General features: G+C 33.5%; 1 protein-coding gene across 3 annotated transcripts in view; it reads right to left on the reverse strand.

Moving 5' to 3' along the window:
• Positions 1-3348: 3348 nt before the first annotated feature.
• Positions 3349-13989, reverse strand: part of Slc36a4 (solute carrier family 36 member 4) — a 57384-nt gene continuing 46743 nt past the window's right edge. For all 3 annotated transcript variants that reach the window (XM_047518271.1, XM_047518270.1, XM_047518272.1), the window contains 2 exons: positions 11488-11657; positions 3349-7803 (listed from right to left, as the gene is read on the reverse strand). In XM_047518271.1, the coding sequence (XP_047374227.1) occupies positions 7496-7803; positions 11488-11657 (478 nt within the window). In that variant the 3' untranslated portion in view covers positions 3349-7495. The remainder of the gene's footprint in view (positions 7804-11487; positions 11658-13989) is intronic.

Consider the following 13989-nt stretch of genomic DNA (forward strand, 5'->3'; position numbering starts at 1 on the left):
TGTTTTGTATGATATTTTCTTTTATTTTGTATTGACAAATAATGATGCATTTTTATAGGATGCAGTGTGATGTTTCAGTACATTATGTATTGTCAACTCAGAATACTTAGATTATCATTCATCTCAAACATTTATCATTTCTGTTTAATGGAAACATAAAAAAATCCTCTTCTAGCGATTTTGAATTATAAGATACAATATTGTTGACTATAATCACAGTTAGAACACCTGAACATATTCCTCCTGTCTGACTGATTTTGTACTCCTTAGCCAATTTCTTCTCACAGACTTGGCTGTCTTTGCTTTAGCTTTTTGTGCTAGCATACAAAGTAAAAAAGAGGGTTAGCCATATTCATTTAATAAATTAGGCATAGAGGCGAAAAACACAACTTTGCTCCTATGCTTGAAGATTTTTAAGTATCAGCACCCTAATATGGGCTTTTCCTTTCTTTCTTTTCTCTTATGATTTCAGCGATTCATTCATTCATTCAACAAGTATTTCTGAGCATCTACCATGTGCTTAATAATTTTCTAGGCATCAGTGAACATACTCAACAAAACAGCTTCCATCTTGGAGCTTGTCTTGTCTAGGGGAAAGTAAATAGACAAAACAAATTTAAAAATGAAGAAATTCAAAACTCTGAGAAGGGGCAAGGCTGTAAGGAAAAGCTTGCTTGTAGAAGAGACTCCTAAACTAAATCCTAGCAACTAAGGCTTGACCAGGAAGAAAAATAGGTGAAAATATAAGTATTAGTCAGCTTTTCACCACTGTGACCAAAATAACTGACAAGAACAATTGAGAGGAGGAAATATTTATTTTGGCTCATGGTTTCAGAGGTCTCAGTATATGGTCAGTTGGCTCAGTTGTTCTGGGCCTCAAGTGAAGCAGGAGGGCATGGCAGAGGACAGGTAGTCAGTTCAGGAAAGTAGTGAAACAAGGGAGAGGACAGGGCCAGGAAAAGACAAATCCTTCAGGGCATGCTGTCAATGACCTACTTCCTTCAACCAGGTCCCACCTTCCAGTAGTCCATCCAGTTGATGAGGTCCAAGTTCTCATGATCTAATTACTGCCTAAAAAGCCCACCCCTGAACCTTGCTGCATTGTGGACCATGCTTTTGACACACGAGCTTTTGGAGGACATTCCATATCCAAACCATAACGGAGGAGAAGGAAATCACTTTAGCATGAGGAGGTGATGGAGTCATGCTGATGAAACACAGAATGTGTGTAGCACATTTGTGGTGCCGTAAGCTGTATGGTTTGCTTTTACCTGTTGGGTGAGACAGGGTGAGCTGCTCAGGTACCACATTAAGGAACTGGGTCTTGGTACAGCCATGTGGGGAAGGATACAAGAAAAAACAAAGGACAGTTCAACTCCTGTCTGTGCCCTTGAAAAGTACTGATAGGTGTTGGAGCTATAAACAAGACACCACAGGGCAATGGTGAAAGGTGCTACACTGCCTTTTTCCTTTTTATCCACTTTCTTATTCTACATTAGACCTGCTCAACCTGTTCTACCACAGGACTCCTTGCCTCCTCATTCAGTGCAGGTGGATATTCCCTGGTCATTCCCTGTCCTTTAGCACAGATCAAGAATCAGCACAGAAGATAAGAAAATCACTTACTAATTCCCTGGCAATATTAAAAAAAACAGATTTAGTTAGGAAGCATTTTATCATTCAGTACCAGCTTTACCTATGCTTCATAGTACAGAAAACTGTGAGAACCAAAAGACCCGACTTCTTGGTACCATATTGAGCTATCAAACAATTTCCTTTGCAAGGAAGCTTTGAACCAAATTTCTTAAGTACTAATTCATGTTTTCCAAGAATCTTTCCCCCTGGAGTCCATGTACCCTGAAATGTAAGCCCCATCATTCCATATGCAAAATTTTGTGAGCATGTGTATACCTCTTAAGAAAAACTGTTCTAAAGTTTTTGCATTATAAATTTTTCAAAGTAACCATATATCTTTATATAACCATATATCTTTATATTTGATATATAAAAAAGAGAGAGTGTATGTGGTGTGGGTGTAGGGACAGGGAGATATATAGACAAATCCCTGTGTTCCTTCTGTTGCTTTAGGAGCATGTATTATTACTTTGTTGTAGTTTTGGTGCTGGGGATTGAACCCAGGGCCCCAGGCATGCTAAGCACATGCTTTACTTCTATGCTACACCCTTGTGCCTAACAAAGTTTTATAAATTGCATTGCCTTCCCCAAACCATTTCCCTTTGTTCCTCTCACAGCTTCCTTTTACTCATTATTTTGAAATGATGAAACCCATTTTCTTTATCCAACGCCTTGACTCCATTTTCTGCATATTTCCTGTGTTATTACAAAAGCATATTTTTACATAAGTGCAATCGACAATTTCATACACTTTTTCTTTCCCAAATTATGAGTCTTCTGTACAATATCCATTGTATTCTACATTGATACAATTAATAATCTCTTTATTGCTGAACACTTGGGTTGTCTGCAATTTTTCACTGTTAAAGCACAATGCTGCAGATGCACCTTTAGGTAGTGTGTCTTGTCTACTACAAGACACCCATGGGTGAAGCTCACAAGAGCAGAATCCCTGGTGGAAAAGTATAAATATCTTTGTGGTCTTTGACATGGGGTTACCACAGGCTTTCCAAAAGCATTGTTCCAATATTATGATGCAAGCAAAAGGGTCCGTTATTTAAGCAAGAAGTTGGGATTTCTATCATTTAAATTTTTCTATAAAATGTGGAATGAGACAGTTATCATTACCCTATGTACATGTATGGTTACACAAATGGTATGAATCTACATCATGTACAACCATGGAAACGAAATGATGTACCCCATTTGTGTACAATGAATCATAATGCAGTCTGTAAAAAATTTAAAAATAAGTACTTAAAAAAAAAAAAACAAGTTTTCTATATTTTTAAGTGGCACAAAAATTAAACATTACTGGGTATCAAACATGTTTAAATATTTGTATACATTGTGTAATGTTTACATCTATCACCTAACTTTTTTCTTTGTGGTAAAAACATGTACAATCCTTCAGGATTTTTTTGAGATTAGGTGATAAATTAAATCATGAAAGCAGCACCTGCAGACGGCTAATCCTACATTCACTCTGCAGGAAGTTCAAGTCATGGTTTTGAGTGTGTCCTTTCATTTTTAATCAACTTCTGCTCTTTAATCTTAGAGGTATTTAATATCAACTTCCAACATAACAAAGAACTAACCATAAAGATTGATTTTGTGTTATTATGAGAATATTATACTAATACCATTTTCAGCTAATGACATCTGTCAATGTCATTTAAACTTATAAAGGACTAATTTATTTAAAAAGGCAACTGCAAGCAAAATAATTATGTTTTATTGAAAATTCAGAAGCATTACAGTACTAAGACAGACTTTCTCATATTATTTTACAAAGAAAAATAAAACAATTGACTCGAGCACAACATTTAGTTCTCAAACTAACAAAATCCTTTTGAAAAAAAAAAAATCCACAGCTTGATTTGTTTAAGTCAAAAGCACATATTTTCCTAGTTGTTATCTAGAAAACTCAAATGCAGTATTTTTTTAGAGTGATCCTTCCAATACATCATCTTTCTGGATCCAATTTAAATGGTAAATTATATTTGTATCTAGTTCACATGAACTACTGTTGTGTGTGTATATACATGTGGTTACACACATGCCAGCAGGAATAATTAGCCTATTTTAACATAAATTTGAAGAATCAGAGCCATCAGTCATCAGTCACTTTTGAGGGACAACAAATACCATGTCTAGTCCTTTCTTAAGCATATCTTCTCATCTCCTAGGTCAAAATCAACTAGTTTCAGAAGGATATGTGACCTAGTAAGTGCTAGTGGTTTATATTTGACTAACCATAATTCTATAAAGCATTAACTATTACAGTCTGTCATTTAATGTTAGAAGTATCTTATATCTTTTAGATCACTTTCTCAAATTATAATATAAAGGGGGAGCCAAAAAGAACAAAATAAACCCATTTTTTAAAAAACATCATTTTATATTATCAGTGTATATTTTTAGCAATTATTTTATTCCTCAACAGATAAAATATTCACTGAAATACTAGTATTATTTAAATAATTTTATTTTCTATTTACATTAGCTCTATTCTGTATCTTCTCCCTTTTAAATGAAAAATGAAAGATAAAGAAATAGAATTTGGATACATACTATCAGCAAATGCATTATTCAGCTGCTGCACTGACATCGGTGGTCAAAGATATGACAGGTAAGCTATAGCAAGATTTGTGTTTTTCCACCACTAGAGATGGCACTAATATAGAAAGTTAATATTTTATAGTACTTTAAAGTTAAAGAGTTTCTATGTAAATGTTAAGCAAATATTGAGGAAAATCAAATCCTGTTAGAAAATTTGTAACATATGCAGTATCTAATCTTCTTGTAAAACTTTAAGTGCACTGTCTAAGCAAGAGACAGAGATCATTTTAATAAAGGAAGAACTGAGGACAGAATTAAAACGTAATGTGGCATTTGCTAATACAGTACTTATTTTCATTTGGTAACACCATCTAAACTAATCTTTACCCAACAACTCGTATTTAATTGTGAAGAAATCTGGCCATGAGGGAAAAAGGTCCCCTGATTTAAAACAAAATATCTGGGAAGCAGTGTTTTAACCAGTTGACTCTGATCTTGATGAAACTCTGGGTGTAAGAGAGCAGAGATAACTGGGTAAGATCAGAACTCAACAGAGGTAAATAAAGCTTTTCTCCCCTCCCCCACCCAAGCAGTAGAGATGAGACTCGGTCAACTAACAACTTTCAGAGAAAAGTTTTCTGTGTAGTAGACAGAAGCTGTCATGTCTGCCATATTGTGAAGGACCAAAAAACAGCAGACACAAAATTCAACAGGTACAATCACTCTCATTTCTCCAGGCTCCCAAAGTAAAAACAACAGTTGATACAATCAAAATATATTCTCCAAAAATCTTTAGAAAATGTTATGACTTATTTAAATTAAATTTCAGAGAAAATATTACCAATGATAAATGCGTATTTCACTGCAGAATCACTGCCACTGCACTAATGCATATTCATGAGCGTTCTATCCATCCTGATCTTCCACTAAAGACAGCTTAGTAATAAATGATTTTTAAGTAATACCAGCACAATACTTTTTTTAAAAAAACTTCACATCATGGTTGTACCCCACTTTTTAAAAAAAATCTGTAATGATTATGGGATAGTACACGGTATATTATCAAATATCCTTAAATAACAATGCACTGAAACATTGCATTTAAATAGTGTATCTTGTTAAGAATTAAAACTACTTTCTCCCTTTTTAGCCCTTCTTCCTTTCTGAATTTCAACTTTTTCTTGTAGCGTGCTGATAATTTAGTGACTTTCAAACTAGATGTTGAGTCAGCACTATCACTGCATGTGAAAGCCTGGTTGATAATATGCTCAAGATGTGTTAATGCTAAATGTAAAAGTTATTTTTATTATAAACTGTTAAAAATTTCATTACTTTTGATTAATTCCACAAGGAAATAAATAGGTAAAAGTATAAAAATAAAACTGCACAGACTAGAAATATTACATGACAAAAATTAGTGACAAAAAAAATTAATGCTACTTTCCATTAAATAATGGTTTTTGAATCATTTTACACCAACTTATAAAGTTTTTAAACATCTAATTTATTCTTAGATTCAAGATTATATAACATTAGTTTCAATGAAGATTACTTTTGCTATAACTTCTTCCATATTCTCTTAGTATGATTAAAGACTCAATGTAACAGATTTAATATAAAAGTATTATAAAAACTATTATTGGCAATGTTTTTTAAAAGTTTTGATTCTTATGAATCTGTAGCAAAATAAAGCTTCTGATATATCTTTAGGATCATATTTGATGATGTGGATGATATAAGCAAAAAATACCTAAGTAAACATTTACATACAAAAATAGAGAATATAGTCTCTACAGTGAGTTTAATGGCATCTTGCAGCATTACCCATTAGACTACCACCAGGCCAATTAAAATGTTCATGTTTTAAAGTTTGAATTTTTTTAAGTCAGAAGAAATTATTTTCCTTATGTTTTAAACTTAATAATTTTCATCTTCCCTATCAAATGAGATTCTTTATTTCAGTTATTAAGTGTGCTTGAAGAATATGGAAGGATAGAAGGTATTCCTCTGGAAGATACCTGGAGTATCTCAATATTCAGTTATTGTTTGAATTTCTCCTATGCATGCATTGTATTTTTTTGTTTTTTATTCTGCCCATTGAGATTAAAGACTGTAAGAAGGAAAGTCACGGGCTGAAAGAGTTCACAAGTCCTGTATTCTGTCAAATATCTATTTCTGCCATTAAGGAAGATGGTGCCAATGAAACTGTGGGAAGAGAAGGAAGATAAGGAGAGCTCAAGCCACAAAAATTGCAGTATGGCACATTCTAGCCCACCACATCGTAGGAGCAATGGTCTCAATTCTGTATAAAAAAAAACTGCTTCTTTCCCTTGCTGAGGTGGATGAAGCCACAGTGCAAGGTTCTTAGTTTCCGGTTTTCTGCTCAGGTGATCTATACTATTCAAAGATTATACACCCACTTTCAAAGTATGAAAATATAATTAAATAGACTCAACAATAAAATTAAGCTGAACATAATTTATTCTTCTTGGATGTGACATGAAAAACAAAAACCCTGGTCTGGTAGTCAAGAGATCAGGTTCTCTTGTTCTCAAGCCTGAGTGGCCTTGACCAACTTGCTGAACCTTTCTGGGACTTCATTTACTATGATGAAAAATAAAGGAATTGTACTGGATAACCTTTAAAGTCCCTTCCAAACCTGACTGAAACACTAAATCAGAATCTTGCTAAGTGCCTCCTAACTGGTATGAAAATCACTTGCCATACAGTATGGTGTTAAAAATAATTCTGTTTGGGGGACTTTCTGATACTTACATCATATTAAGTGTGAATTTTCCACTGGAGGGCTGATTGTAAGTACTGGCTAAACACTTAATAAGACAACCCAGATTTTCTTACATTATACATAAAGCTTACTCTGACATTCACTGGGATGGTATGGAGAGAGACATTTGTTATATATGTCCTGATTTAATTCTCAAACTCTTGAAGTCCTATATCTCCTCAACTTGGTGGCAAAAAAGGTAGCATGGGTTAAGAGACAGAGATCTTTATTAAAATGTTTCTTACTGAAATGACAAATGATAGAAATATTTTTACTTTTTTATATTTTAATTTTTTCAATTTTCCAAAGTATTTTAAACATTATTAATATTATTTAAAACATGTCATAGTTCACCACTACTGTAAAGTATTATAGTTTTCTGCCAATTAACACTGTGCCAAAAATGGGGGGTACTGGGCTATTTTTAAGTATATGGTAACGTGTATTTTACTTTTTTATTTTAATTACTTTCAAAACTGAGACAAAAGTAGAAGACTCATAACTCTTTTTCTACTATTTCAAACCAGATGCTAAGCATGTTGAATTCAAATTCAGAGAAGGACTTTGTGGTGTACCAGCTACAACACTGGGAGTAGGATAAATAATTTCTTCAACAGTTACATATGTACCTAATAAGAAGCCAACAACTCCAGTGAATGCTATAGAAATATTTTTCAGGATCATCCATATATTGTAATGTTCCTTAGAAAATGTAAGAATTTCAACCAAAGGTGGGAGAATCAGGGCCAATGTACTGCTGCTCACGGCTCCAACAAAGGAAATTACGATGTCTAAACGAGGAATAAGAATTGCTCCAGCACCTGGAAAATAAAAATACATATTGATCTAGTTTAAATGTCTAGTACTTACATGAATACTAAATGTAGACCTTTTCAATACAGTAAAAGTAACTAATGAAAGTCAGACTACAGAACTATTGCTTTGGAAAAATATGTCACAGTTCGTTCTAAGCAGGAAAAAAAGAGAAAAGAAGTCAAACCAGTGAGTAATACTGACTGGACTTTGACTTGTCAACAGTTTTGTATATAAACAACATTTAATTTTTTGCTCTGAAGAAGTTTGGATAGTTTGTGTCCAAAGCATTTGAATTATTCTGCCTGTCATACAGATCATTCTACAATGCACAAAACAGGGAGTGGTATGAAATAAATAAATGGGAGAGAAGAGGCACCTAGTCCTTACAGTAGAATTCCAATTAATCAAAATGGAAGGAATGATGGAAGTAGAAAATCATTTTAATCAAATACCTCTGTAATCATTGAACAGAAAGAATCACTGAAGGATGCTAGATCTGAAGACCAGAATATTTACAGAGTTTGACAATATCTTTCTACAAGATACTAATTATAAAAGGAAAAATAGTGTCTTTGCAATGGAGAAATAGGTCAGAGACCATGTTAGCTAAGTGAACAAAGTTGACATCACCATTAAGACATACTGAAACCATGATGTGATGTACTGAGAAGGGTGCAGCATCACTCCTGTGGAATTTCTTGTTTAAAATGCTTAGCTTTAAACATAAGCAAGCATTAGGAAAATCCAAACTGGAGGAAATGCTACAAAATTACTGGCACTTCAGAAGTTAAGGTCAAAGACAAAGAGACAAAATCAAAAATAGAAAGACAAAGACACAGACTATCAGAAGACATTAGTAAATATAATAACTAAATTAAAGTTGGACTTTGGATTGATTCCTGGACCAAAAGAGGATATTAATGGGAAAACTAGAATAAAATCTATAGATTAGTTAGTAGCATTGTACCATGTTAATTTCCTGGATTTAATAATTGTATTGTGGCTACATAAGCCATGATACATGAGAGGAAGCTAAGTAAAGGATTTATAGGAATTCTACCTACTTTTAAAACTTTTCTGTTACTTCAAACTAAAATGACTTTTTAAATAAACTGAGTCTGGCTCAGTTTTTAATTGTATATATTTATAGGGTATAGTATGGTAATTCAATACATGTACACAATGTATAATGATCAAATCGGGATAATTTAGCTAGGCAGGATGGCATAAGCCTATAATTATAGTAACTTGGGAGGCTGAGGCTGGAAAATTAAAAGTTTGAGGCCAACCTGGGCAATTTAGCAAGACCCTATCTCAAAATCAAAAACTAAGAAAAGGCTGGGGATGTGACTTTGTGGAAAAGCACCCCTGGGTTCAATCCCCAGTACTGCAAGAAAGAAAAAAAATTCAGAATAATTAGCTTTTCCATCTTCTAATCATATCTTTGAGTAGACAGCATTTTACTTTTTTCTTTCATAAAATATATAATAGGTTGTTGCAAATTAGTCACCATACTGTACTGTAAAACAGCAGAACTTATTTCTCCCAATTGTATGCTCCACTATTGTAAGAAGAATTTTCTTCTTCCAAGCCATTTACAAGTTTTCAATTTGTAGCCTGGTGCTTTCTTGATCTTATCAAAAGGTGTCAACAGAACAATTTATAGACATCAAAAGTCATGGTCCTTCTTCAGATTGTATTTAAATTGTGATTTGTTGAGTGATAATTTGGACTTCCTAACAGAAATAATAGTTGAATTTGCTCCATGCATGCTATGGCAACACCACCACCACTGCTGAAGCCAGAATTAAAGACAGGCAGTCAGTGTAGCATAGGTGATCTTGTCAGATCCAGAAAATGGAGGCCAATTTGAGCCCAGGAAGTTGGAAACTGCCCCTGGGAGATTGGAATGTTCTGTCTCCAGAGCCCTTTGATACTATCTCTCCCGAAAAGGTTGTTAATGAAGCAACTTCTGAGCAGAGAGCTACTGATCAATGCCCACTGGGCTGCTGCTCCCTTCCTGCCAAGGACTCCACCTTGGCTCTTCTAGCCCACCTGTTCACCAAAGGGCCATTCCACCGACATCTTCCAGTCACTATGCAAGATGGGGGGAAATGAACAGGATAAGGGAGAAGAATGCAGGAGAACAAAGGAAACTTTAGTCTATAAAAGGGGCAGGGCACTCTCACTTCTTGGAATACCAGAATACCAGCCATGGCCCCTTCTCCCTCCTGGGAGAAGTCTGTGTAACTATCTCTAAATAAAACCTAATTTATATTCGTGCCTCAGTGTACTTCTCTAATGTTCAAACTTCAAATTTGAGGAAGCAGAACTCAACACCGATAACTAGTGGTATCACTGTCACCAGTAACAATCATATCACCACGGTTCTTTCTTTGGGGACTCCAATTATGCCAGTGTTGACTCTCCTTTACTTGTCTTCTAATAGCCATCATTTTTAAATTCTTTGTTATCTATTTCTAAGTTCACTTCCTTTTGCTTTTCTTGTTTCTAGCTTCTTTGTCTTTATTAAACTTTCTTTGATATATCTTTATCTTACATATGGTTCAAGTAAAATACTGCTGTTAGAAACCATGGGGAAAAATATATAATGTTAGGATTTATAGACTAAACTTCTACCAAACACTTTAAAATCAAGTAGTAGTATAATTTCAATGAGTTAAAACCGTATTTAAAATCTTACAGAACCAATATATATTTGCTACTGAAAATGGCTTGAAATAATGTTATTTGGTAATGTTATTAGTGGACAAAGTAGTATATATCCTTTAGACAAATCTAAAATGCAAAAACTCAAATGGGCAAAAACAATAAATCTATGGAATGTTTAAGATATGGATAGTGTAATCATTACAAATATTCACTATGGGATTATTATAAATACATTGACCTGTGTCATCTAGAGACAGCTATCATGAATAGATCTATTAAACTCTAAATAAATGTACTCTGCTCATGTACAGAAATGGATAAAGATATTAAAAATTCTGGCCCCTGTTAATATGGCACTGAAGCTCCTCTAATTGATTTTCAGGACTGATTTTAAAAGGGGATAGGAGAACCATCTTATGTCTATTGACAAAAGGGATTTTACTGAAATTATGAATTTTTTCTTTTTATTCAGACCAGTTATCAAAATGTCAATAAAAAATGTATAAAATTATATTTAATATTTTAAAATAAAATTTTCCTATTGGATGCTTCATGAGCCACCAGAGTATGGGCTTATCAACTTTGTCAATATGATTTCCCTTATAAATTGATATAATTCATTTTAATCATTACTTTAACAATTAAGTTTTATGTATTCTTTCCAGTTTTATTTTTCTCTTTTCAAGCAAAATATAATACAACCAATTCTTTAACTTTAGGCACAAGCTCCATCCCACACTGCTCAATGTGATTTATGGAGTTTACCAGAAGTTCTAGGTCTACATCCTGTAACCCTAAATGGGACAAAATGGTTATTAACATCCCACATAGAATTCCCAGAATTTGTTCCCTGGACTATCAGTAATATGACCCCTGCTACCATTTTACAATCCCAGGCTTATTCAGTGTTGCAGTCATCCTTATGCTGATTGTTAAAATAATTTATTTGTGATAATATAATTTTAAGAAACATCAACAATAAAAAAATTTAAATATAAATATGTAGTGATACTTACAAGTAATACTAACCAAGAAGGATCTTATCCCAAATTCACAAATTTGCTTCCATTTAGCATGAAATTTGGATGTGACTCCAGGGATAATGATTTCTGCTGCAACATAGAACTGAATTGAATATGTCACAAAGATGCCAAAGGAATACAGAATTTTCACTGACTGATATAACCTGTTGGGAAAAATTGAAAATTTAGTCTTTCTTAATATGAATCTTGCTTACCTCCTTTTTATTTTGATAAGATAAACACGAAATTCAGAAAAAAAAAAAAAAACTTGGACTAGAATCCACAAACTAAAAACATTGTGAAAAAGCCAACCGATCTCCACTAACTAGATTTCTAGAAGATATTTGAAATATTCACTTTAACAAGCCTGGAAGGTCTGGACATGGAATGCAAAGGTTGGCGACATATTGTTCAGAAGACTTCATTGTGGGCTAAACCAAAGTTCTCAGGTTACAGTCAGTCCCATCAAGAGCTGTTGCTGAGTGTGGTAGCATATGCCTGTAATCCCCGTGGCTCAGGAGGCTGAGGCAGGATGATCAAGAGCCAGTCTCAGCAAAAAGTGAGGTACTAAGCAACTCAGTGAGACCCTGTCTCTAAATAAAGTACAAAATAGGGCTGGGGATGTAACACAGTGGTCGAGTGCCCCTGAGATCAATCCCCAGGACCCCCTAAAAAAATAAAGAACTTGATGTTTTTCAACTTTCTTTTTAAAAGTTAAGAATACTTTTGTGTGTCTAAAATCTTGAATCATAACTAAGCAATCTATATTTAGAAGAAAACTTCATAGTGAACCCAATAATAGTTCTTGCTTAAAAATCTTGCTATGGTGTTATTTATTGCAGAAATAACAGAAGTCTAAAATGAAGTGTCTAAATAGTTTCAACTTCCAAAGTTTTCTAGTTATACATACGACCTGTGTTAAAATGACGGTAATAAGGGAAACAGAGTTGTCAGCATATTGTTTTGTCTAAGTAAATTTATCTCTTTGAAACTCAGTACTTCAAAATAGCATAGAAATTTTACAATTCATAAATATAATTAGGCTTCTTCTTTAAATTATTTTAAATAGATACATAATAATTGTACATATTTATAAGGTAAACCACTATAGTATGATATTTCACTACATGTATAAAATGTGTGATCTCTACATTGCAGATAGCTACATTGTAGATAACCTCCTATCAAACTCAGCACGCATAGATTGATAAAAAAATTTTAGTAACTTTTCTTTGTCTGGCAAAAGATTTTATTTATTTATTTGGTACCGGGGATTGAACCTAGAGATGCTCAATCACTGAGCTACATCCCAGCCCCTTTTGTGTTTTATTTTGAGATAGGGTGTCTCTAAGTTGTTTTTGAACTTGTTTTTGAACTCCTGCCTCAGTCTCCTGAGCTGCTGGATGTACAGATGTGCACCATGGTGCCCAATGAAGATTTTTTTGAATATTAAAATTGACAGTGAATAGAAAAATGTACAATCACAGGTCTCAGAAGAACATTATGGAACATACTCCCTTAGGCTATAGAAAATAAAATTAATGTGTTCTATTTTTAATATACCAGTATTTCCCCACAGTCAAAAGAAACACCCAACTATTCTTGTTTTTAAAAAAACAAACTAGTGAGGAGGTGGGGGACGGAATGTGCTGTGGTGTTAGGGGCAGTGGTTAACAAGCACATTCTCTTTTAGCAGCAACATGATCTATGAACATAGTCTTTTCACTTAAGAGTTCTACTTTCCCTCCTAAGAGTTCTAAGCACAGGGAAGAGTATTTTTTTTCTTAAGAACAAATCATTTTAAAAGGATATAACATATTCTACTTTTGGTAACATGTTTAATTAGGCTTTAAGTTTATTTCTGATGTCTTAAGACTTAAGTAGTAAGGATTACAAACAGTTCTCTAAACTGTGGCCAAACAAGAAGGAATTCATTAAATATTCTGCTATAACATATTCATCACAGAAGTAAGAGGAAATAAGGCTGAGTAGAATTAGATTTGAAAATACTACAAGTTGCACAGTTAGGAAAGATGGAAGTCCTTAGGGCCAGCAATAATAAACCTTAATTTAAAAATTAGCTAAGGAAGTATTTCTCAGCTCAAGGCTTAAATACAAATCGTCAAGTTATTGAAAATATGCAAAATAACCAAGACAGCTGCTTCATATACTCTGCTATGCAATTATATAAAATTAAATGAATAGTCTCATTAGTTTATTATTAGTTTTAAAAAAGAATGTTCCTTTTTTCTAATATTTTCATTTTCATGATTTGAAAATATGGTTCTATAATAAACTTAAAAATGCACATTTTGCATCTATGCATAATTACTTTATTACTGACAAAAAAACTGACGTTATATATAGGCTAAGAATCTGATATTATTAATACTATTCAAAAATATTAACTAAATGCAGTCACCGTAAGGGTGTTACGCAGAGTAAAAATGAGAAAATGATTTAGATCTTTTGAAGTCAGTATACCTATGACTCTTC

Source organism: Sciurus carolinensis, chromosome 11 (genome assembly GCF_902686445.1).
Source record: "Sciurus carolinensis chromosome 11, mSciCar1.2, whole genome shotgun sequence".
In the NCBI taxonomy this organism is placed as follows: Eukaryota; Metazoa; Chordata; class Mammalia; order Rodentia; family Sciuridae; genus Sciurus; species Sciurus carolinensis.